This window comes from Triticum aestivum, chromosome 5D (assembly GCF_018294505.1).
Source record: "Triticum aestivum cultivar Chinese Spring chromosome 5D, IWGSC CS RefSeq v2.1, whole genome shotgun sequence".
Taxonomy (NCBI): Eukaryota; Viridiplantae; Streptophyta; class Magnoliopsida; order Poales; family Poaceae; genus Triticum; species Triticum aestivum.
In genome coordinates, this window is record NC_057808.1 from 402,139,601 (window position 1) to 402,166,462 (window position 26,862).

At 44.8% G+C, this 26,862-nt stretch overlaps 2 protein-coding genes across 2 annotated transcripts; one reads left to right on the forward strand and one right to left on the reverse strand.

Annotated features, from left to right (window-relative positions):
• Positions 1-1,705: 1,705 nt before the first annotated feature.
• LOC123122156 (dolichol-phosphate mannose synthase subunit 3) lies at positions 1,706-4,413 on the forward strand. The gene is made up of 4 exons (XM_044542295.1): positions 1,706-2,002; positions 3,182-3,303; positions 3,445-3,552; positions 3,936-4,413. The coding sequence occupies exons 2-4, from the start codon at positions 3,202-3,204 to the stop codon at positions 3,993-3,995; spliced, it is 270 nt and encodes an 89-aa protein (XP_044398230.1). The 5' UTR covers positions 1,706-2,002; positions 3,182-3,201; the 3' UTR covers positions 3,996-4,413.
• Positions 4,414-4,516: 103 nt separating this feature from the next.
• LOC123122155 (solute carrier family 35 member F1) lies at positions 4,517-7,961 on the reverse strand. The gene is made up of 11 exons (XM_044542294.1): positions 7,684-7,961; positions 7,190-7,284; positions 6,742-6,799; positions 6,422-6,619; positions 6,229-6,305; positions 6,062-6,144; positions 5,761-5,812; positions 5,340-5,408; positions 5,163-5,249; positions 4,956-5,020; positions 4,517-4,842 (listed from the first exon to the last, which is right to left on the reverse strand). Exons 1-11 carry the CDS (start codon positions 7,802-7,804, stop codon positions 4,683-4,685), a joined length of 1,065 nt encoding a protein of 354 aa, XP_044398229.1. The 5' UTR covers positions 7,805-7,961; the 3' UTR covers positions 4,517-4,682.
• Between the last annotated feature and the right edge of the window lie 18,901 nt (positions 7,962-26,862).

The window sequence follows — 26,862 nt, forward strand, 5'->3', positions numbered from 1 at the left end:
TTCGGTCTTTTTCTTTTTGTCTCATGTGTTCCATGTGATGAGATTTAGTTGCAAGAGGATATTTTACATGATGACTTGGGGACAAGGTGGATGTCGGTGATTCTCACCAAATTCAATGGTTGGGGTCTACTATTCGTTGTGGTTCCTTAGTTGAACAAAAACAACCAAACTAGACAAACAATGATTTTGTTTGTTGTTTTTATAATCGAGACTTGAACTTTGACCCCAGAAAGTTGTTGAAACATAGCTCCGGTAACTTCTCTGTGAATAGCATAATAATTTACGCATTACAAACCAGATAACTTAAGTACAAACATAGTGGTAATTTTGATCCTGGGAGTAAAAAATGTTGTTTGAAACTCGAATTCTAGAGGAGGTATTGTATATTCTCACTGTGACGCTCAAGAGATGAAATAAACAACAACACAAAGCTCTGACAAAACCATGAGGTTAGCCCAGGTGGTTAGACTACTCACAGTGGAGAGTAACTTCGAGCAGTAACATGCATATGTTACTAGTCTATGTTACTACCTCCATAGTGGGAGTAACATATGTGTGGTGTCATGCAACACTTAATATATTAGATTGTAGATTCATCTTGTCTTAGTATGTGCGATATTAGTCATAGTATGAGTAACTAGCTCGGTTACTCGATTCATCTCTCTCCCCATTAAATCATTGCCACATAAGCAAATGTGGTGAGTTGGAGTTTATGTTACTGCTGAAGTTACTTTCACTGTGGGTAGTCTTACTCGAAGCTGAGGTTTGAAGTTCAGACTCCATGTTCCAAGCGTCATATAAATAGAACGTTAGACAATTATGAACTCCATTGAGCTTTTAAATGTATATATATACATTTTAAAGTCTAGATCTGCATAGTTTGCTTCGTATGTACTAGTTTGTATTGAAATCTCTAAAGAGTCTTATATTTGGAAACAAAGAAAATAAATAGTGTACATCATTCTTCAAACATTCAAATCAATTGGTTGTCCCAGCTGGTCAGGTCAGGCTTGAAAACGCATGAATCTCAAGTCTTAATTCCATAAACACCTTCAATAATCAAACTCAGTTTCCCTTTCACTTGATTGATCACAAACATTCGAATATTGGACCTCAGTTTTCCCAAGGGATTCATCATCTGTACCTTCTGCAGCCGCGAGGTCAGGCTTTGTGATGTGTTACAGGGACGCGAAGGAGGACCAGGTCGGCGTCCGTGCTGACGACCTTGGGTGCCAGGGACAGGCCGTCGGGCTCCGGGCACGCGGCGGAGTCGACGAAGAAGTGCGAGAGGACCGGCGGGCGCGCGCCGCAGAGGGTCACCGCGATGGGATGGCCGGTGCTGGTCGTGGACGTGGCGGTGGTGGCGTTGCGGGCGGGGCCGAGGCGGCCGAAGAGGTCAAGCAGGACGGAGCTCGGGATGGCGTCGCCCTCGCGGACCTCGAGGAAGGCGGCGGCGGCGGCCATGGGGTCCGATCGATCAGTCCACGATCCAATGGCGGTGGATTTTGGGGGACTGGGGAGGGTTATGATTTTTCCTGTCCGAACTAAATAAGTTTTTTTTCTCACCCGCAGAAAAAAGAACTAAATAAGTTTTTTTTCTTCTTTTCCTTTTTTTAGGGAAATTTTCTTCTTTTCCTGCTGGGCTGATGGGCTCAATCCGAACGACTCTGCAACGGTCTGAGCCCGCATCCGTTTCATGCAGGCCCGGCCCCGCAGCGAGCAGAGCCCAGAAAGCCTCGCCGCCGTCGCCGCGTCCCCGACAACCACCTCTGCCCATCGGTCGCCGGCCGCGGGGAGACACCAGCGCTGTACGAGCCGGGCAGCCACACGCGGATCCAGCGCGGGACGGCTTCACCTCCGGGCTCGCCCTCGCCTCCGCCCCCGAACCAGCTCCGACGCCTCAACCTCGGCTCCTCGTCACAGCTCGCCGTCTCCCACCCCAAGGTCGACGAGATCTCACTCCTCGCCGTCAGCACCACCACAGTCCACAGGCGTCAGCCCCGTAAGCGATCTCCCTCCTCCCCCGTCTCCTCTTGATTCTTGGTTAACTTGGGTTGGATAGATCCGCCTGGTGTACTAGCGTCTGCACTTTTGCCTCTGATGGAATTAGTGCTTTTGTACGATTTCTTGATCTGGTTGCAGCTAGGGAGTAACTTTGGTGCTCAATTGTTGTTGGATTCATGTTCCTGTTCTAATGGGCAGCACATAATCTTTTTTTGTAGATTTACAATCTTGACATCTATTCAATTTCTGCTAGATAGCTAAAGCGTGTAGTTTGTTTATGTATAATCCAATGTAATCATGTACTGCAAATGTGTTATATATCTAATTTTTTTTATAAACTTCTTCTCCTTTATTCGTTCATAAGTAAAGTAGCATCGTTTACAAGTAAAGGGATAACCTCATCAGGGGCGTTATCCATCCAAACACTCGAGAAGAAAACCTAGCTAACCTTGCTAGTTCATGAGCTACTCGATTACGTTCCCTATTACAATGATCATAAATCACATGGGAAAAACCTAATGACATGAAATAACAGTCGTCTATAATGGATGAAGCGACTGAAGAAGAGTAGCCTTGGCTCAACGCATTCACCACCTCCACGCTATCCGAATTCACTTCAATCTTACTGCATCCGACGGTATTAGCAAGATTCAAACCAAACCTCACTGCAATTGCTTCTGCTGTGAACGAGTCGAAGCAAAGGTCCCATCTTTTCATTAGCAGCCGCTATAAATTTCCCCCTATGGTCCCGGATAACTGCTCCAAATGTTGCTGCGAGTGTGTCACTATCAAATCCCGCGTCAACGTTTAATTTCACGTAACCATACTTTGGTTTCAACCAAGCATCTGAACGGACGTGAGCCTTTGGGCTATAAGAGATGGTATAATTTGCTACTAAGCCTCTCACTGACATATTGATTTGATATGCGCTTTGAGTTTCTTTGTGTTATATATCTAATTAATTAGCTCAGAACTTAACCAACTATATTTCCTAGAAACTGTATTGTACATGTACCAGTGAGGCAGTGACACACATCGTGTCTCAGTTCGGCCAGTAGGCAAAATATGAAAATAATGGATGCTGCTACAGTTTACCTGACGGTCTACTGCCTGCTCTAGGAAATCAGGACGTAAACTGGCCGCCCTAGTTCTCATTTGCTCTTTTGATTGATGGCAGACAAGCGCTGCGTTCCCTAGATGAAGCACATATTCAAGATCATCGCGGTGCTGGCAGCAATCTCCGCCGTCTGGGTTGCGCTCCTTGAAACCTCGACAGTCCCTCGCAGTTTTACTTGGTTGGTGAGTGTCATCAATTTTTGTCACTTCTAATGTCTTGAAGAAGAGAGGCTCCTTTTAATTAAGATGTTTGCATCTGGCTTTTGTTGTTATAGCTTCCCGCCTTTTAATTAAGATGATTGCATCTGGCTTTTGTTGTTATAGCTTCCCATCTACTTGGTAGTGGCGCTTGGATGCTACGGCCTTTTCATGGTTGGATATGGGCTCATGTTCTTCCCAACCTGCCCTCAAGAAGCGGTGTTACTACAGCAGGTAGCTGACATAGTCCTAGCAGCCTAATTTTCCGTTTTGTCTACGCAGTCTTATTTCCATTTTGAAAACCAATAGTCTCTAGAACTTGCATCCTTTGTTATTTCCCGTTTTAGTTTCACACCTGTGCACTGTCTATTATATATCCTTTTCTCTTGTTTTTCTGCTGGCATAACGAGATTCAAGGTATTCTGCACAAAGAAAAGAACAGAAACTCTGAAAACTTCATAAGTTTATTTGTACCTTATGCGTATCATTGTATGAATTTTCATAATGGTCACTGCAAATAAACCAAGCCACCTGATTTCCGAACTTTTAAGTTTTCTGTAGATCACATGTTTGGTTTCTTCCCATTTGTAATTCTTTGAGCTCGACCAACTATGCAGGATATTGTGGAGGCAAAGGAATTCCTATCAAAAAGAGGTGTTGATGTGAGCTCTGATTGAGGTCAATACCAATGATCTATGTTTCATGACCAGTTTGAAGCTTCCTGGATACCATATAGAAAAAATATGGCATTTCACCATGTCTAGATATTTGTTACTAACGCAGTTTTTGTGAGTGGCATGTTACAATTCTAGATTTTGTTAGTTCAGTGGATGGCTTGTCACGATACTAGTTATGTCAGGAAAACAGTGTGAGAACAACTAATTAATGGTTTGTTAGCAAGTCCATCAGTGTTCAAGACATGTCTGCTATTTTAGCAATCTGGTTTTCATCACTGGATGTGTATCCATTTTTTCTGCGCGGTATCATCTTTGGTGATTAGCCTACCCCAACTTGTTTGGGGCTAAATACTTTGTTGTTGTTGTTGTAGTATCATCTTTGGCGATGGTTCGAATTGCGAGTTCCTTTCATGGTTCAGTCCCGGTGTGCGGAATTTTCTGTCCAGTTCAGATTTCTTTCGTTTGCTAAATCTGGAATGATTTCTTGAGTTTTTCAATTCGACAAAGTTCTGAACCCCTCGTGATTAGCAAAAGATCATTAAACTACCAATACCATTGTTGCTCCATGTTTACAAAACAATTGTAGAATGAACCAGTATACACCCTGTGCAGTGAACCTGTGTCAACTCATAATCCTATTTTATACATGTTCAGTCACATGCCAAGTTGGCAGCAGACAGTCGACTGCTACCTTGAGGTAGCTGCTTCCGACGGGGACTTGTTTGTGTCCGGTCCATCATCTTCTCCGGCACCGGGCACTCGCTCCGCCCCGTGGTTCTCTGTTGTGGCCTCCTCATCAATTGCGCCTGTGACCTGCGCCGTGTCCTCGGCAGCCTCCCTGGAGCCCCTGCTTGCAATAGTTCTAGTGGTCAGTTGTGAGCTTGTGACACTGTCAGGGTAGATGCGGGTAGTAGCTATCATGAATGTTTAGGGGGAAACACAAACTGAAGGAGACAGTACTTGTATGAGTAGATGATGAGACCAATTGCAGTGCCGGCGAAAGCAACAAAGTACATCCAATCGACCTGCAGGTGACCAAAATTTGTGCCCATTGGTTCAGTTAGAGCCTTTTTGAAACGCGTGAATTTCACAGTAAACAATTCAATTTTCAGCAGGAATCGGAAAAGAAAAATCTCTTGTCGCAAGATAGAATTGTTGTGCACAAACCTTCTCATGGTAAGCAAAGATACGAATTAGAACTGCCCACATGTCGGAGGTCAGAAGCGATAGGTTCAACATGGTTGCGCCGCATATCTGAAACAAACAAGATATGAACTGAATTCTACAAAAAAAATAAAAAATCAGGACAGTCATGAACTTGACAACAAGAGGATAGTGATCTACCTTCAAGATAATAGGCACTGTGGAGTAGAACAGGAACATTGCTAGTGCAAATCCAATAAAAGGGAGCACCTGAAAGGATACAGAAAGCCAGTGTGAAAAACTATAAAATTTTGATTAATATTGATCACCGTGGTGAATGTTTAATAGCATGCTGCAATGCCTTGAAATTTGCTGGCATCCACTGAAAGTTTGGATATTGTGAAGTGTCAGTTGGATGAAAGATGCTTAACATGTAACCTCTGATAAGATTTGGAAGGTTTTGTATGGCCCAACAACATTCCAACATGTTCTACTATTAGTTAGAATCTGAAGTTCAGACAAAGAAACTACTATTGTCCCTAAAAATTTATATTTGTCTATGGCTGTAGTCGGTTCACTGTAATGCCCCTAAATCAGAATGAACGAAGCTCAGGAGACTCACTGCGCTGGCATTCCATTCCGTTGATCTAAGTTCTTCCCGCTCAAGAATGCTTCTGTTGTAATGTCAAGGGTGTAGCATTCCAATTTCCAAATGCATTTTAGGTAATATAAAGTTCAGCGAAACGGTAAGATTTATAGTCGAAAACTTTCTGGTTTCACTGCCTCCTCAGTCTTCACATGGATATGTAGTTCCATATGTCGGACTGCCAACAAAATACAGTTTGCTTCTCTTATCTTTGAAATTAAGTTGAAGCACTACCGAAGAAAGTACAGTTCGTGATTGCGATAAGCCAAAAGGATACATCTGTATGCCGCTTATAATTGCTCCAAAAACACCTAGCATCGCAATCACCTCAATCCTGCTGCTTTTCTTGACAATATACTCCTGAAATGTTGTAGAAACAAAACCTTCAATGTATTTTTCACCCATTACATACACTTGCGCTGACAGGTGAGATTTCGTTGATACCTCGGTGACATTGCTGACGGCGTAAAGCGTGGCCCCGGCGATGACAAGCATATCGCCTTTCAAGGGGCTGGGTCCTTCTGCAGGGCATTCCAAGATCATGTGATGTTAGAACTATTTACATGAGTTGGAGTTGTAAGCTACCAGCGGCGTAATCCCCTCAATTGTGATAGTTGTATGATATTATTGTTCTTACTTGATTTACGTTCAGAGGCGTGCACATCGGAGAACACCACCAGCACGACGCCGGCCACGCAGATCCCCACGCCGAACAGCTTCCTCAACCCGTACTTGGTCTTGAGGAAGATCCAGGTGAGGAAGAGGACGCAGGGGATCGCCCAGCAGTCCAGGAGCATCACGCTCGTCAGGGACGTGTACTGGTAAGCCTTCACGACTTTTATGAACAGTTAACAATGCAAAGCAAATTTCAGCATCTTAATTACACATCGTGATGAAAAACTAAAGGAACTGGGAGGACATCATTCATCTCAGTAACGGTAAGTGCATCGGTCGTACCGATGTAGTTAGCCTCCACGTCGACGATGCTGAGGATCAAGTAGTAGTACCATTTCACCTGCAGAAAACAGAATGTGGAAGAAAACGTTCGTTTTCAGGGTTCTGCTGATAGGAACATTCACGGTTTTTGCATCGTTGCGTCTCGCCGCAAGGACAGCTTGGTGATGAAGGAACAGCATGAACAACTTGTGAAGAGCAGCAGAATCAGAATAGGCATAGCTATCCCTGTCCTGGGCAGCAGGGGGGATTAGATGCACTAAACGCGCATCGCACACGCAAAAACAAAATCAGGGAAATCCACTAGGATTATTGGAGATTTCATTTTACTAGAGCATAAGAGCTGGGTATAGCAAATTATGGCTGTTATTCACTTGTCAGGATTAAAATCTGAACCAAGTTAGCATCGGAGCATCTCTTTTGGACAGTAAAAGGCCGCACCGAGACGTACCGTCAGAAGTTGCCGTTTGTAGATCATAATTCCTCCGTAGACAAGCGCGAGGAGGATGTAGTTGAGCAGGGACTGCGACGTCGGCGCGTTGACGCCTGAAAAATGCAGACATGATCATAACACTGCAAGCCTCCACTCACAGTTTAACCATCTTCCATTTTTGCTCACAGAGGAGCAGAGAACAGAAGCAAATGAGAATAAGCGATGAGCCAAATGCTCGTGTTACACTAGAATTTTTCTTTTGGGCCGAAACACATGAGAACTGGAACCAATAATTGTTCCTTTTGTTCAGACGTTCTTTCAGAGTGGCGTGCTAGAATTCATTACATGTTGTCACGAAATTATGAATGGTGACAGAGGCAATTCCCTGTCAAGCCAGGTCCTAACTAATGCCAAATACCAAGAAAATTCATAACTAGACCAGGCAAAATGGTATTGCAGAGGGACAGCGGAGTAGACGGCGGCGCACCGGCTGTCCGGCCGGGCGTACGTACCTCGGCGGGCGAGCTCGGAGGAGGAGAAGCCGGTGGAGGTGATGAGCAGCGAGACGAACTGCCCGAGCGCGAGGCCCACGAGCACCTCCCGCCGGAGCCACCTCGGCGCCGGCAGCGCCATTGCCGGCTAGCTAGCTGGGTGCCTGCCCTGCTCTCGTCTTCTTCGCCAACGTCGCCGTCCGCCCACTCGTGTCGTATAGCAAAGCTGATGGCTTAAACAACAAAGCTGCTTGCTAATGTATGCACACGGACGACTTGGTTAGCGTCTCTGTCTCGTGGGCCCTATGCGCTGCCTGTGGCACAAAGCCGCCGGTTTTTTGGTTTTGTTCCCACGGATAAAAAAGCTCTTCCCGGCAGAGTTCATGCGAAATCATCTAGTACTATGTAGTAGCAATTCTTTTGAATATATCATAGATATTTACTTTGTATTTCATAGTACGACTAAATTTCAGTAGTATAACAATTTTTTTGCAGATCATCTTGCGATCACAAAAAGTGATATAGTCCAGGAGGGCATAGAAGAATACGAAGTAATTTCTATTCTCTCACAAAAACTTGCAGGTGCATGCCACACTTTTTTCAGGATTTTTTGGAACTTGGAAAATATGTTTTCCAAATTTTCTAAACTAACAAAAGAGTGCAAGCTAGCCCAGGAGCACAAAATTCACTCTCTTATTACAGAACTGGTGCCTTCTTGCTTTTTTAGATGATAGAAAGATCAACCTTGGGCTCTTGCGCCACGCAGTTTTTGCAACACAGGTTTATCCAGACAATGCCCAAGATATTAGAGCCGGAAACATATCACCAAATATCAACAAAATGATATTCTTTTGCTCGTCTAAAAAAAGATATTCTTTTGCTGTCATTCTCAGTTATAGTTGCGTTTAGAGTTGTAGGATATTATCTTTTTCTTGCAGAAAGACGAGATTATGGACTACCGTACATTAGACCCATTGCTATCTGCCATGGCGTCACGGTCTGAGTATCAGAGAGGGAACCATATCTTCTACTTCTGCATATATGTGTACTTTCCCCCCCTCTCTAATAAGTGATTCGTAAGTTGACATTGTGTTGCTTGTGTTGTTTAATTATTAATGCTGCATATATGCGTACTATGTTATACTATATGTTTTTATTTAAATTGTTGTTGCGAAGTCAATGCATAAAAAGTCAGCAACTAATGATGGAAACTTTGCAATCAGTTGTACGTTCAGTGTTTCTTCGGATAGAAGTGCATGAAGGGCACTCTCAGGCAATGTACGTCATCACGTGCGTTTATATGTGTGGTCAACTATTGATTACGTCGCTTTAGTTAAACTGATTTGTTACCCCTAAAAAATGGTTTGTGATTATGCTCTCTTCTCTAGTCTAAAGAACATAGATGCAATTCTCCTTCTAAATTGCATGAATGTCTCGATAGATTAAGTGAATTTTCGATGTGTTACAACTGACTTATGTTAGATTTTGAGATTTTTATACTTCCAGACTACAAATGGCGCGTCATTGCGGACCAACAAATTAAATTGCCTTAACATGGGGATGGCAAAATGAAAGAAACCGCCAGATCCGATATTAGCGGAAAGGGCGATTCCTCTATGACATTTACGTTGCCGATGGCCGATACGGCAGCCTCGCCGGTCTCTCCCGTTGGTCTATTGCTGCGGGTTTGGGAAGGGAAGCCAACATGCACAAGCATCATCCTGCATCATTGAGGAAGCTGCACCATTTAGAGGCCGATCCGAGGAATTGCACCTCCGTGGGCGCTGCAACAAGACATGCCTCAACGTTGGGCAGGGGCTGCTAGCGGTGCGACCCCTCGTCCTTCCCGTCACCTCATCTCACTACAGCGTTGTGCGAGCCGGACCCATTGGACAAGGCCCATGGCCAGGAGCTCCAGCGGACTAGCGGTAGTGAACTCTATTAAACCTTGATGTTGTAGAGCTCGTTAGAAACGAACCCGCCCCCCAACTTCAAATCCCTAACGTCTACACCTTATGCTTTGTAATCCCAGTCGTTTTTAACCTTGAGGCCGTTTTAGGAGTGGATTTGATGATATGGCAGGGGGAGGCCAAGTTTTCTGACTAAGATTGGAATAAATTTGGAGATTACGAGTCAATGCTTGTTAACGAAATGACTGTGAAAATTGGAAAAAACTGACGGGCTCTTGCAAAATATGTTGGAGGCAAAATATCTGCAGGATAAGACTTTGTCTGGGTGGTCAGCTGATGCTGGTGGTTCACAGTTCTAACAAGGGTTAATGAATGTTAACCATGCATTCCGATCTCGGGCGAGAAGAGTGTTGGGAGATGGAGCAAACACTCTTTTTTGGGAGGATGTTTGGCTGGAAGATATGACTTTAGCTTAGAGGTTCCCTAAGTTATATGCTATATATCTCCTTTAACAAATTTATCATTGTCCAGTATGCTAAGAATAGAGAATTAATGGAGTGAGTTTGAATTTAGGAGAACTCGAGCGACAGTGGATTGAACTAAAAAGGTTGTTGGATGAGGTGGAGTTATGTTGCAGTAAATATGGAGTCTCTTGGACCTTAAATAACAATGACAATTTTGTGGTGAAAGAGCTATACTTGCATTTGAAAGCTTGTGCTTTGGTGGGATAAAGATTTATCTGCAAGCTGAAGATGCTACATAAGATTAAAATCTTTTTGTGCTTGACGCTGAAAGATAGTATCCTGACTAAGAGAAAAGTGATTCTCCCATGCACGGGAGGTTCGGTGCATGCATCCATCGTTGGTTATGTCGGAGATCCAAGTGCATGCAAAATATGCTTCGTTGTATACGTATAGACTATGCCGTTCGCATTAATATAGCATCGTATCATGTCAGTCACCAATCCATTTTATGCCATGCATGTGTCTCGCTTTCTCTCTCTTCCTGCTCACAACGGAATATGACACATGTCTGACAATACCTCTCCTCTCTTCCTCTCAAATCCACCATTTTCAGTCTTCCTTTTCACAATTTAGATGGTTCATATCTTTAAAATCAAAGCTCATTTTTTTTGAAGTTTTTGTATATTTGAACTAATGATTAAAGTAGTTTTTAAAATGAATTTGTAATGAGTGAAATACAAATAAGAAATGAGTGATTTTTTAAAATTAGTGATTTTTTAATTAATCAAAATTAGTTTTTTAAATGAGTAAAAGCAGTGTTTACAATGAGTAAAATCAACATTTTATAGTAATCAATTATTTTAAATGAGTTAAGTATTTTCTTAAATGATTCAAGTCAGTTTTTTTTAAAATGAGTGAAATATGTTCATGGATTTTAAACTCATTTAAAGTATATTAAATATTGATCTTGTTTTAAAGATCATGTCGTTAGGAATTTAAATATAGAAAAATATTTTAATTTGGAATCTATATTCAAAAGATATCAACGAGTTAATATCTCATAAGAACATAAAATGCTAGCTTTTGTATAGATAGAGTGGACTTTTGCATTACTGGGCCCATGTATCACTATTAACGTGGACGTATAATTCCTAGATGTATGGATGGGGTATTGTATAAAGAAGGTTCCTAATCCTACAGAAGATGGTCAGGAATCGAGCTCTGCAACTGAGGCGGCAACCGAAGCTGTAGCTGAAGTGCTTGCTAAGCACACTAAGAAGCCGAGGTTTCTTCAGCATGTGGGGATCCAACACGTCCAGGTGAGATCCAGTGCTATCAACCGTGAAGTATAATTGGCAGCGTAGAAGATGAATGTTGAGCTTTGGGCGCGTGTTGACACCTTGACCAAGAAGTTGAAGGAATCTGAAGAAGAAAGGGCCAGGCAAGATGAGGAGTACATGAAGCGAGACGAGGAGAACAGGAAGAAGCAAGCTGAGATGGATGCAAAACTAGACTTATTGCTAAGTCAGATGCCATCAAGATCAGCTGAAGGGTAAGTTGTTTGTCCAAAAAGCTGCTGGAAGCTATATGAATGTGGGATATGCTGGTGGAACCTAGCTTGTTATTTTGTCAGCCTTTTTTTATGCAAACTGCATACTGTTCGATGCAAACTAGTTCCATGTTGGTGCTTGATGGTTAGTGGATCTCGAGATGTAAGCTGAATGCTATGCTGGATGTGTCATGGAGGACCAGTACCTGTGTAATGTGACTTGTGCTTTGTAATGCTGTGCCTCTTTTCTGTCTTAATATTTGTATACAAATTATGAATAGTTGTCAGTGCTAAATTGTTTCGTGTAAAAATTACAAATGGGCTTCGTTGGGTAAACCTAACATTGATGGGCCGGATGAAGTAGGACTGGAAACATATTCTAGGTAAAAAAAACATAACTGGCGCATAAGATTAATGGGCTGATGTGCTTGTTGGACCACCGGAAATGGCTAACATAAACAGTGAAAAAAATAGTTCGAACCAAAACAAATGGGCCAAAACTTACTGGGCTGAAGGCTACATGGGCCCAGGCGGCGCCACATCAGACCCAGACTGGAGTGTTGATGCCACGTCATCATGTAAATCCGTGACGGAAATGTCTGTCACAGAGGCCCAGGCCTGGGGCGGGCCGGGCGGGCTTGGGGGCCGATCGATGACGGTAAATGACCGTCATAATTTGGCCTAAATCCATGACAGACGAAAAATCCGTCATGGTTGGTCGGGTGGACAAATTATGACGCGATATACATGATGGACACGCTCATCGTCACCGACGGTCATTGATGACAGTTTCTAGGCTCTCGGTGACAGACAAGGGCAGTCACAGATTACCATATTTCTTGTAGTGTGTCAAGGGAAAGCATTAGATAGTACGTTTGACCATGGCCGGATCATGCACGGAACCTCCCGTGCATGGGAGAAAATCCATTCTCATCCCGACTAAGGATATTCTTCTCAAAAGAGGTTGGGCATGCAATGATCAGTGTCATTTCTTTGAGAAGAAAGAGAGCATTAAACATTTATTTTTGAATGCAACCTAGCCAAACTGATTTGGCAGGTGGTGGTTTGTGCCTTTAACCTTGGTAGAAACCCTTATGATATTTTTGATCTTGTTGGAGCTTGCGATCGGACTTTCACCAAGAACTAGAGAGCTCTGGTGGTAATTGAAGGGGTCGCTATTTGTTGGACGTTGTGGAAGACTAGAAACTAAGTTTGCTTTACCGAAAAAGGCTTTCGCCCCGCTTTATATTATAAAGCAAACCGCCCAAGCCAAACTTCCAACAAGGTTCACATACACACACAAGTCTCACACAGAAAGAGGTGGCAAAGGGTTAATGCCGAGGGCACAACTCAACAAGCCTGAAAACAGAAAAAACTCTCACACACAGCAGCCCAAACACCAGGACTAGTCGGGCTCCGGAGGAGGAGGCGGCAGCGGGGGCGCCAAGCGGAAGGCCATCGATCGAAGGTCGGTGAGGAGAGTGTTGATGGCGTCCCGGTCCTGTGGGCGGCTAAGCGGCCGCCAGAGCTGCAAGTAACCACACATTTTGAAGATCGCGTCAGTCGCACGTCGAAGAGGAACTTTCTGAATCACAAGCTTATTGCGGATGGTCCAAAGCATCCAGGCAAGGACCCCAACGCATAGCCATCTAATATGGCGGTAGCGGGGGGGGGGGGGCGTGGATTTCAGCAAGCAAGTCTGGGAAGTTGGTGTTGCACCACTGTCCACCGACCGTCCCGCGGAAACCGGACCAAAGGAACTGGGCTGTGGAGTAAGAGAAGAAGATGTGGTTAGCATCCTCCACCGTGCTGCACCGGGGGCAAATCCCATCTCCAGGTCCATTACGCTTAAGGACTTCAACCCGAGAAGGGAGGCAGCCCCGGATCCACTGCCAGAGGTAGGCGAATGTCCCAAATCAGGCTAAAGGGCTCGGGGGCCGACGAAGGGGCGATGGCCGAGTAAAGGGACTTAGTGGAGAAGTAGCCGGAGGCTCCAGTCGCCAAGAGATGGAGTCAGGGGCGCCCTCGACATCCATCGGGAGAAGGGCGATGTCCTGGAGGAGAGCATCCCAAGCGGCCACCTCAAGCGGGCCAAAGGGGCGACGGAAGGCGAGGCGCCCTAAGTCAATAAGGGCCGTCTCGATGCTACCTCTTGAGCATGCATTGGTTTTCCCTTGAAGAGGAAAGGGTGATGCAGCAAAGTAGCGTAAGTATTTCCCTCAGTTTTTGAGAACCAAGGTATCAATCCAGTAGGAGACTACACGCAAATCCCTCGTACCTGCACAAACAATCAAGAACCTTGCAACCAACGCGATAAAGGGGTTGTCAATCCCTTCACGGCCACTTGCAAAAGTGAGATCTGATAAAGATAATAAGATAAATATTTTTGGTATTTTTGTTGTATAGATTGAAAAGTAAAGATTGCAAAATAAACGGCGACAGAAATAGCTAGTTGATGGGAGATTAATATGATAGAAAATAGACTCGGGGGCCATAGGTTTCACTAGTGGCTTCTCTCAAGATAGCATAATCTACGGTGGGTGAACAAATTACTGTCGAGCAATTGATAGAAAAGCGCATAATTATGAGAATATCTAGGCATGATCATGTATATAGGCGTCACGTCCGTGGCAAGTAGACCAAAACGATTCTGCATCTACTACTATTACTCCACACGTCGACCGCTATCTAGCATGCATCTAGAGTATTAAGTTCATAAGAACAGAGTAACGCATTAGGCAATATGACATGATGTAGAGGTATAAACTCAAGCAATATGATATAAACCCCATCTTTTTATCCTCGATGGCAACAATACAATATGTGCCTTGCTGCCCCTGCTATCACTGGGAAAGGACACCGCAAGATTGAACCCAAAGCTAAGCACTTCTCCCATTGCAAGAAAGATCAATCTAGTAGGCCAAACCAAACTGATAATTCGAAGAGACTTGCAAAGATATCAAATCATGCATATAAGAATTCAGAGAAGAATCAAATATTGTTCATAGATAATCTTGATCATAAACCCACAATTCATCGGATCTCGACAAACACACCGCAAAAAGAATTACATCGAATAGATCTCCAAGAGAATCGAGGAGAACTTTGTATTGAGATCCAAAGAGAGAGAAGAAGGCATCTAGCTAATAACTATGGACCCGAAGGTCTGTGGTAAACTACTCACACATCATCGGAGAGGCTATGGTGTTGATGTAGAAGCCCTCCATGATCGATTCCCCCTCTGGCAGAGTGCCGGAAAAGGCCCCAAGATGGGATCTCACGGGTACAGAAGGTTGCGGCGGTGGAAATAGGGTTTCGTGGTGCTCCTCGATGTTTTCAGGGTATATGAGTATATATAGGCAAAAGAAGTAGGTCGGTGGAGCCACGAGGGGCCCACGAGGGTGGGGGGCGCGCCTACCCCCCTGGGCGCCCCCTCCTACCTCGTGGCCGCCTCGTTGCTTCCTTGACATCCACTCCAAGTCTCCTGGATTGCGTTTGTTCCAAAAATGATCCTCGCGAAGGTTTCATTCCGTTTGGATTCTGTTTGATATTCTTTTCTGCGAAACACTAAAACAGGCAAAAAAACCAGCAATTTGCACTGGGCCTTCAGTTAATAGGTTAGTCCCAAAAATAATATAAAAGTGCATAATAAAGCCCATTAAACATCCAAAACAGATAATATAATTGTTGGAAATATGCCCTAGAGGCAATAATAAATGGTTATTATTATATTTCTGTGTTCATGATAATAGTCTTTTATTCATGCTATAATTGTATTGTCCGGAAATCGTAATACATGTGCGAATACATAGACCACAACCTGTCCCTAGTAAGCCTCTAGTTGACTAGCTCGTTGATCAACAGATAGTCATGGTTTCCTGACTATGGACATAGGATGTCATTGATGACGGGATCACATCATTAGGAGAATGGTGTGATGGACAAGACCCAACTTAAGCATAGCATAAAAGATCGTGTAGTTTCGTTTGCTAGAGCTTTTCCAATGTCAAGTGTCTTTTCCTTAGACCATGAGATCGTGCAACTCCCGGATACCGTAGGAGTGCTTTGGGTGTGCCAAACGTCACAACGTAACTGGGTGACTATAAAGGTGCATTACGGGTATCTCCGAAAGTGTCTGTTGGGTTGGCACGGATCGAGACTGGGATTTGTCACTCCGTGTAAACGGAGAGGTATCTCTGGGCCCACTCGGTAATGCATCATCATAATGAGCTCAATGTGACTAAGGCGTTAGTCACGGGATCATGCATTGCGGTACGAGTAAAGAGACTTGCCGGTAACGAGATTGAACAAGGTATTGGGATACCGACGATCGAATCTCGGGCAAGTAACATACCGATTGACAAAGGGAATTGCATACGGATTGATTGAATCCTCGACACCGTGGTTCATCCGATGAGATCATCGTGGAACATGTGGGAGCCAACATGGGTATCCAGATCCCGCTGTTGGTTATTGACCGGAGAGGCGTCTCGGTCATGTCTGCATGTCTCCCGAACCCGTAGGGTCTACACACTTAAGGTCCGGTGACGCTAGGGTTGTAGAGATATATGTATGCGGAAACCCGAAAGTTGTTCGGAGTCCCGGATGAGATCCCGGACGTCACGAGAGGTTCCGGAATGGTCCGGAGGTGAAGAATTATATATAGGAAGTCCAGTTTTGGCCACCGGGAAAGTTTCGGGGGTTATCGGTATTGTACCGGGACCACCGGAAGGGTCCCGGGGGTCCACCGGGTGGGGCCACCTGTCCCGGAGGGCCCCGTGGGCTGAAAGTGGAGGGGAACCAGCCCCTAATGGGCTGGGGCGCCACTTTGGGCCTCCCCCCCATGCGCCTAGGGTTGGGAACCCTAGGGGGGGGGGAGTTCCCCCTTGCCTTGGGGGGCAAGGCAACCCCTTCCCCCCTTGGCCGCCGCCCCCCTTGGAGATCCCATCTCCTAGGGCTGCGCACCCCCCTTGGGGGCCTATATAAAGGGGGGGGGGAGGGAGGGCAGCAGACGACAGCCTTTGGCGCCTCCCTCCTCCCCTGCAACACCTCTCTCTCTCTCGCGCAGAAGCTCGGCGAAGCCCTGCCGAAGAGCCACTACATCCACCACCACGCCGTCGTGCTGTTGGATCTCCATCAACCTCTCCTCCCCCCTTGCTGGATCAAGAAAGGAGGAGACGTCGCTGCACCGTACGTGTGTTGAACGCGGAGGTGCCGTACGTTCGGCACTCGGTCATCGGTGATTTGGATCACGGCGAGTACGACTCCGTCATCCACGTTCATTGGAACGCTTTCGCTCGCGATCTACAACGGTATGTAGATGCACTCCCTTCCCTCGTTGCTAGTAGACTCCATAGATGCATCTTGGTGAGCCTAGGAAAATTTTAAAATTATGCTACGATTCCCAACAGTGGCATCATGAGCCAGGCCTATGCGTAGTTACTATGCACGAGTAGAACACAAAGAAGTTGTGGGCGTTGATGTTGCCAATTCTTCTTGCCGCTACTAGTCGTTTCTTGTTTCGGCGGCATTGTAGGATGAAGCGGCCCGGACCGACCTTACACGTACGCTTACGTGAGACAGGTTCCACCGACTGACATGCACTAGTTGCATAAGGTGGCTAGCGGGTGTCTGTCTCTCCTACTTTAGTCGGAACGGATTCGATGAAAAGGGTCCTTATGAAGGGTAAATAGAAATTGGCAAATCACGTTGTGGTCATACGTAGGTAAGAAATCGTTCTTGCTAGAAACCTACAAACCACGTAAAAACTTGCAACAACAATTAGAGGACGTCTAACTTGTTTTTGCAGCAAGTGATATATGTGATATGATATGGCCAGAAGATGTGATGAATGATATATGTGATGTATGAGATTGATCATATTCTTGTAATAGGAATCACGACTTGCATGTCGATGAGTATGACAACCGGCAGGAGCCATAGGAGTTGTCTTTATTATTTTGCATGACCTGCGTGTCATTGAATAACGCCATGTAATTTACTTTACTTTGTTGCTAAACGGTTAGCCATAGAAGTAGAAGTAATCGTTGGCGTGACAACTTCATGAAGACACAATGATGGAGATCATGATGATGGAGATCATGGTGTCGTGCCGGTGACGAAGATGATCATGGTGCCCCGAAGATGGAGATCAAAGGAGCATGATGATATTGGCCATATCATGTCACTATTTGATTGCATGTGATGTTTATCATGTTTTTGCATCTTATTTGCTTAGAACGACGGTAGCAAATAGGATGATCCCTTATAATAATTTCAAGAAAGTGTTCACCCTAACTGTGCACCGTTGCGAAGGTTCGTCGTTTCGAAGCACCACGTGATGATCGGGTGTGATAGATTCTTACGTTCGAATACAACGGGTGTTGACGAGCCTAGCATGTACAGACATGGCCTCGGAACACACGCAATACATTTAGGTTGACTTGACGAGCCTAGCATGTACAAACATGGCCTCGGAACACGGAGGACCGAAAGGTCGAGCATGAGTCGTATAGAAGATACGATCAACATGGAGATGTTCACCGATCTTGACTAGTCCGTCTCACGTGATGATCGGACACGGCCTAGTTGAGTTCGGATCATGTTTCACTTAGATAACTAGAGGGATGTCTATCTGAGTGGGAGTTCATTAAATAATTTGATTATATGAACTTAATTATCATGAACTTAGTCTAAAAATCTTTACACTATGTATTGTAGATCAAATGGCCCACGTTGTCCTCAATTTCAACGCGTTCCTAGAGAAAACCAAGCTGAAAGATGATGGCAGCAACTATACGGACTGGGTCCGGAACCTGACGATCATCCTCATAGCAGCCAAGAAAGATTATGTCTTAGAAGCACCGCTAGGTGAAGCACCAATCCCTGAGAACCAAGACGTTATGAACGCTTGGCAGCAGCGTGCTGATGATTACTCCCTCGTTCAGTGCGGCATGCTTTACAGCTTAGAACCGGGTCTCCAAAAGCGTTTTGAGAAACATGGAGCATATGAGATGTTCGAGGAGCTGAAACTGGTTTTTCAAGCTCATGCCCGGGTCGAGAGATATGATGTCTCCGACAAGTTCTTCAGCTGTAAAATGGAGGAGAACAGTTCTGTTAGTGAGCACATACTCAGAATGTCTGGGTTGCACAACCGCTTGTCTCAGCTGGGAGTTAATCTCCCGGATGACGCGGTCATTGACAGAATCCTCCAGTCGCTTCCACCAAGCTACAAGAGCTTTGTGATGAACTACAATATGCAGGGGATGGAAAAGACCATTCCCGAGGTGTATTCAATGCTGAAATCAGCTGAGGTAGAGATCAGAAAAGAACATCAAGTGTTGATGGTGAATAAAACCACTAAGTTCAAGAAGGGCAAGGGTAAGAAGAACTTCAAGAAGGACGGCAAGGCGGTTGCCACGCCCGGTAAGCCAGTTACCGGGAAGAAGTCAAAGAATGGACCCAAGCCCGAGACTGAGTGCTTTTATTGCAAGGGAAGTGGTCACTGGAAGCGGAACTGCCCCAAATATTTAGCGGACAAGAAGAAGGCCGGCAACACCCAAGGTATATGTGATATACAAGTAATTGATGTGTACCTTACCAGTACTCGTAGTAGCTCCTGGGTATTTGATACCGGTGCGGTTGCTCATATTTGTAACTCAAATCAGGAACTACGGAATAAACGGAGACTGGCAAAAGACGAGGTGACGATGCGCGTCGGGAATGGTTCCAAGGTCGATGTGATCGCCGTCGGCACGCTACCTCCGCATCTACCCACGGGATTAGTTATAAACCTCAATAATTGTTATTTAGTGCCAGCTTTGAGCATGAACATTGTATCTGGATCTCGTTTAATTCGAGATGGCTACTCATTTAAATCTGAGAATAATGGTTGTTCTATTTATTTGAGAGATATGTTTTATGGTCATGCCCCGCTGGTCAATGGTTTATTTTTGATGAATCTCGAACGTGATGCTACACATGTTCATAGTGTGAATACCAAAAGATGTAAAGTTGATAACGATAGTCCCACATACTTGTGGCACTGCCGCCTTGGTCACATTGGTGTCAAGCGCATGAAGAAGCTCCATGCAGATGGACTTTTGGAGTCTCTTGATTACGAATCATTTGACACGTGCGAACCATGCCTCATGGGTAAGATGACCAAGACTCCGTTCTCCGGAACAATGGAGCGAGCAACCAACTTATTGGAAATCATACATACCGATGTGTGCGGTCCAATGAGTGTTGAGGCTCGCGGAGGATATCGTTATGTTCTCACTCTCACTGATGATTTAAGTAGATATGGGTATGTCTACCTAATGAAACACAAGTCTGAAACCTTTGAAAAGTTCAAGGAATTTCAGAGTGAAGTCGAGAATCAACGTGACAGGAAAATAAAATTCTTACGATCAGATCGTGGTGGAGAATATTTAAGTCACGAATTTGGTACACACTTAAGGAAATGTGGAATAGTTTCACAACTCACGCCGCCTGGAACACCTCAGAGAAATGGTGTGTCCGAACGTCGTAATCGCACTCTATTGGATATGGTGCGATCTATGATGTCTCTTACCGATTTACCGCTCTCATTTTGGGGTTATGCTTTAGAGACTGCCGCATTCACTTTAAATAGGGCACCGTCTAAATCCGTTGAGACGACACCGTATGAATTATGGTTTGGGAAGAAACCTAAGCTGTCGTTTCTAAAAGTTTGGGGATGCGATGCTTATGTCAAGAAACTTCAACCTGAAAAGCTCGAACCCAAATCGGAAAAATGCGTCTTCATAGGATACCCTAAGGAAACTATTGGGTATACCTTCTACCTCAGATCCGAAGGCAAGATCTTCGTTGCCAAGAACGGGTCCTTTCTAGAGAAGGAGTTTCTCTCGAAAGAATTGAGTGGGAGGAAAGTGGAACTTGATGAGGTGATAGTCACCCCTTCCGAACCGGAAAGTAGCGCAGCACGGGAAAATGTTCCTGTGGTGCCTACACCGACTGGGGAGGAAGTTAATGATGATGATCATGAAGCTTCAGATCAAGTTACTGAACTTCGTAGGTCCACAAGGACACGTTCCGCACCAGAGTGGTACGGCAACCCTGTCCTGGAAATCATGTTGTTAGACAACGGTGAACCTTCGAACTATGAAGAAGCGATGGCGGGCCCGGATTCCGACAAATGGCTAGAAGCCATGAAATCCGAGATAGAATCCATGTATGAAAACAAAGTATGGACTTTGACTGACTTGCCCGATGAGCGGCGAGCCATAGAAAACAAATGGATCTTTAAGAAGAAGACGGACGCAGATGGTAATGTGACCATCTACAAAGCTCGACTTGTCGCTAAGGGTTATCGACAAGTTCAAGGGGTTGACTACGATGAGACTTTCTCACCCGTAGCGAAGCTGAAGTCCGTCCGAATCATGTTAGCAATTGCCGCATACTATGATTATGAGATATGGCAGATGGACGTCAAAACGGCATTCCTTAACGGCTTCCTTAAGGAAGAGTTGTATATGATGCAGCCGGAAGGTTTTGTCGATCCTAAGAATGCTAACAAAGTATGCAAGCTCCAGCGCTCAATCTATGGGCTGGTGCAAGCATCTCGGAGTTGGAACATTCGCTTTGATGAGATGATCAAAGCGTTTGGGTTTACACAGACTTATGGAGAAGCCTGTGTTTACAAGAAAGTGAGTGGGAGCTCTGTAGCATTTCTCATATTATATGTGGATGACATATTATTGATGGGAAATGATATAGAATTCTTGGAAAGTATAAAGGCCTATTTGAATAAGTGTTTTTCAATGAAGGACCTTGGAGAAGCTGCTTACATATTAGGCATCAAGATCTATAGAGATAGATCAAGACGCCTCATTGGTCTTTCACAGAGTACATACCTTGACAAGATATTGAAGAAGTTCAGTATGGATCAGTCCAAGAAGGGGTTCTTGCCTGTATTGCAAGGTGTGCAATTGAGCACGGCTCAATGCCCGACCACGGCAGAAGATATAGAAGAGATGAGTGTCATCCCCTATGCCTCGGCCATAGGGTCTATTATGTATGCCATGCTGTGTACCAGACCTGATGTAAACCTTGCCGTAAGTTTGGTAGGAAGGTACCAAAGTAATCCCGGCAAGGAACACTGGACAGCGGTCAAGAATATCCTGAAGTACCTGAAGAGGACTAAGGATATGTTTCTCGTTTATGGAGGTGACGAAGAGCTCGTCGTAAAGGGTTACGTCGACGCTAGCTTCGACACAGATCCGGATGACTCGAAGTCACAGACCGGATACGTGTATATTTTGAATAGAGGAGCAGTAAGCTGGTGCAGTTGCAAGCAAAGCGTCGTGGCGGGATCTACATGTGAAGCGGAATACATGGCAGCCTCGGAGGCAGCACAGGAAGCAGTCTGGATGAAGGAGTTCATTACCGACCTAGGGGTGATTCCCAATGCGTCGGGCCCGATGACTCTCTTCTGTGACAACACTGGAGCTATTGCCCTTGCGAAGGAGCCCAGGTTTCACAGGAAGACCAGGCATATCAAGCGTCGCTTCAACTCCATTCGTGAAAGTGTTCAAAATGGAGACATAGATATTTGTAAAGTACACACGGACCTGAATGTAGCAGATCCGTTGACTAAACCTCTCCCTAGGGCAAAACATGATCAACACCAGGACGCAATGGGTGTTCGATTCATCACAATGTAACTAGATTATTGACTCTAGTGCAAGTGGGAGACTGTTGGAAATATGCCCTAGAGGCAATAATAAATGGTTATTATTATATTTCTGTGTTCATGATAATAGTCTTTTATTCATGCTATAATTGTATTGTCCGGAAATCGTAATACATGTGTGAATACATAGACCACAACCTGTCCCTAGTAAGCCTCTAGTTGACTAGCTCGTTGATCAACAGATAGTCATGGTTTCCTGACTATGGACATAGGATGTCATTGATGACGGGATCACATCATTAGGAGAATGATGTGATGGACAAGACCCAACTTAAGCATAGCATAAAAGATCGTGTAGTTTCGTTTGCTAGAGCTTTTCCAATGTCAAGTATCTTTTCCTTAGACCATGAGATCGTGCAACTCCCGGATACCGTAGGAGTGCTTTGGGTGTGCCAAACGTCACAACGTAACTGGGTGACTATAAAGGTGCATTACGGGTATCTCCGAAAGTGTCTGTTGGGTTGGCACGGATCGAGACTGGGATTTGTCACTCCGTGTAAACGGAGAGGTATCTCTGGGCCCACTCGGTAATGCATCATCATAATGAGCTCAATGTGACTAAGGCGTTAGTCACGGGATCATGCATTGCGGTACGAGTAAAGAGACTTGCCGGTAACGAGATTGAACAAGGTATTGGGATACCGACGATCGAATCTCGGGCAAGTAACATACCGATTGACAAAGGGAATTGCATACGGATTGATTGAATCCTCGACACCGTGGTTCATCCGATGAGATCATCGTGGAACATGTGGGAGCCAACATGGGTATCCAGATCCCGCTATTGGTTATTGACCGGAGAGGCGTCTCGGTCATGTCTGCATGTCTCCCGAACCCGTAGGGTCTACACACTTAAGGTCCGGTGACGCTAGGGTTGTAGAGATATACGTATGCGGAAACCCGAAAGTTGTTCGGAGTCCCGGATGAGATCCCGGACGTCACGAGAGGTTCCGGAATGGTCCGGAGGTGAAGAATTATATATAGGAAGTCCAGTTTTGGCCACCGGGAAAGTTTCGGGGGTTATCGGTATTGTACCGGGACCACCGGAAGGGTCCCGGGGGTCCACCGGGTGGGGCCACCTGTCCCGGAGGGCCCCGTGGGCTGAAAGTGGAGGGGAACCAGCCCCTAATGGGCTGGGGCGCCACTTTGGGCCTCCCCCCCATGCGCCTAGGGTTGGGAACCCTAGGGGGGGGAGTTCCCCCTTGCCTTGGGGGGCAAGGCAACCCCTTCCCCCCTTGGCCGCCGCCCCCCCCATTGGAGATCCCATCTCCTAGGGCTGCGCACCCCCCTTGGGGGCCTATATAAAGGGGGGGGGAGGGAGGGCAGCAGACGACAGCCTTTGGCGCCTCCCTCCTCCCCTGCAACACCTCTCTCTCTCGCGCAGAAGCTCGGCGAAGCCCTGCCGAAGAGCCGCTACATCCACCACCACGCCGTCGTGCTGTTGGATCTCCATCAACCTCTCCTCCCCCCTTGCTGGATCAAGAAAGGAGGAGACGTCGCTGCACCGTACGTGTGTTGAACGCGGAGGTGCCGTACGTTCGGCACTCGGTCATCGGTGATTTGGATCACAGCGAGTACGACTCCGTCATCCACGTTCATTGGAACGCTTCCGCTCGCGATCTACAACGGTATGTAGATGCACTCCCTTCCCTCGTTGCTAGTAGACTCCATAGATGCATCTTGGTGAGCGTAGGAAAATTTTAAAATTATGCTACGATTCCCAACAATAATAGCATGGAACAATAAAAAATTATAGATACGTTGGAGACGTATCAAGCATTCCCAAGCTTAATTCCTACTCGTCCTCGAGTAGGTAAATGAAAAAAACAATTTTTTTGATGTGGAATGGTACCTAACATAATTTTCAATGTAATTTTCTTTATTGTGGCGTGAATGTTCAGATCCGAAAGATTCAAGATAAAAGTTTAATATTGACATAAAAATAATAATACTTCAAGCATACTAACTAAGCAATTATGTCTTCTCAAAATAACATAGCCAAAGAAAGCTTATCCCTACAAAATCATATAGTTTGGCCATGCTTCATTTTCGTCACACAAAAATGCTCTCAACATGCACAACCCCGATGACAAGCCAAGCAATTGTTTCATACTTTAGTAATCTCAAACATTTTTCAACTTTCACGCAATACATGAGCGTGAGCCATGGACATAGCACTATGGGTGGAATAGAATATAATGATGGGAGTTGTGTGGAGAAGACAAAAAAGGAGAAAGTCTCACATTGACGTGGCTAATCAACGGGCTATGGAGATGCCCATCAATTGATGTCAATGCAAGGAGTAGGGATTGCCATGCAACGGATGCACTAGAGCTATAAATTTATGAAAGCTCAACAAAAGAAACTAAGTGGGTGTGCATCCAACTTGCTTGCTCACGAAGACCTAGGGCAATTTGAGGAAGCCCATCGTTGGAATATACAAGCCAAGTTCTATAATGAAAAATTCCCACTAGTATATGAAAGTGACAAAATAAGAGACTCTCTATCATGAAGATCATGGTGCTACTTTGAAGCACAAGTGTGGAAAAAGGATACACTAGTAGAAAAAGGGCCATTTGTCCCGGTTCGTAAGGCCCATCTGTCCCGGTTGTGGAACCGGGACTAAAGGGTCGTTACTAAAGCCCTAGGCCTTTAGTCCCGGTTCTTACACGAACCGGGACAGATGGGCCTCCATGTGGCCACTGCAGCGAGCCCAGGCAGGTGGGCCTTTGGTCCCAGTTGGTGGCACCAACTGGGACCAAAAGGCATCCACGCGTCAGCAGCTGGCAGGAGCTAAGGTTTTTTTAAAGGGGGTGGTTTAGGGGTTTTGGGGGTTAATTTAGGTTGTTAGCTAGCTAATAGAGAGAAGTGTCCTCTCTTATCTCCGTGCTTGGTTTACCAACGCTACCGCTATGCCTAAACATGGCTTAGATTGAAGTGAAGGCAACATGTGGTGCATGTCGAAAGTAATACTAATCCTAACTTGATCAAGTTTGGATTGTACTACTTTCGACATGCACCACATGCATGTTGCCTTCACTTCAATCCAATCCATGTTCATTTCACCCACTGATATATAATAACTCTTCATGCTCGCATCATGCATCATCATAATAACAAGTCCTACTAATCATCATCATACAACTTCTACTTGTTATTAATAACAAGTCATACGATCATCATCCTCATAGTCATCGAACCAACCCTACTTAATTGTTCTTAGCACATGATCATCAGTATTAGGTAGGACCTAAATACCCTCTTTAAGGTAAAATACCATAAAACAATATAGACCCTGACTCTCCATTATGGAGAATGGAGATCATCCTGTCTCCAATTCTTGCGCTTCGCTTCCTTTTGCTTCCAAGAACCTCCTTACGACTATCCATACATTTTTTCCATTCTTTGATTTTCATGTCTCCACTTATTTTAGAAATCTGGTATGGACAGTTGAGATTCGTAGGATGACCTGGCTGTATGTTCAAAACATCAAGGCTACCATTCTGATACATCAAATGAGGCACACAAGCCATCGGGATTCTTTGTTGAAAAACATAGTAATAACTTCATAGTTAGCAATGATGTACTAGTTTTAGAAGTATGCAAAAGATGCATGGACGTCGTAATAGTAAAAAATCTTACCAGGGTATCTCCATGGAAGTTACCGTAGTTCAACACGTGCACTAGTGGCATGTATTGACCATAATGTTGAGGAGTTTGATTGTAGATATTGTAATTCTCAAGATCAGTACAAAATGCGATCATATGATTTTTCTCCTGATAAGTTAATTCGGAGCCTTCGGTGTAGTAGGTTCTGTCTACCATCTTCCGCACATTCTTTGAAGAATGAAAATAAGCTGTCAATGGAAATAAGCTGTCAACTATTTTGAAATAAACAATATAAATTAGCTAATAACTATGTTTGAGAAACTCACATAGCGGTAGAAATGGAGGCGTATCAACAAGGACCCAAATGTCCATATTGTCTTGCTCAATTTCAGGATCACCAAGATCCATGGTGACAAGCATATCCTCATAAAAACCATACATCTTGCAAAGTGCTTCCCATTTTTTGCAACCAAAATGGGTTACGCTCTCAGAATTATACAGATTTACTTCAAAATCCATACCATGATGGGTCCTTAGGTGAATTTTCTTTGTTTCGAAACTTTCATGGTCTTCAAAACCCATCCTCTCCAAGACATAGTGTCTTGCATGGCATGGGATAAGCTAGTCGAATTGTAAAAGATGAAAAGTACATGTTGAAATATTTGAAGTCGTGCTTAATTACGAAAAAAACACTTGTCGTCGTTGCGTACCATTTCAACATCGAAGGTCTCCTCGAGCTTAATGTTGAAGCGCCGATCTTCGTCCAGGTGAGGCCTGTCGCACAGACCTCGGTCGTCGTGGCACGAGTCGCACTCCCCCGGGAGACTTTTGTCGTCCGAGTACGACATTTCCTATGTTCATAATTTAAAGATTAAACTTGCACAATTAAATATATGTACTACAAAAACTAAATTAGAACATTATTATTTATCA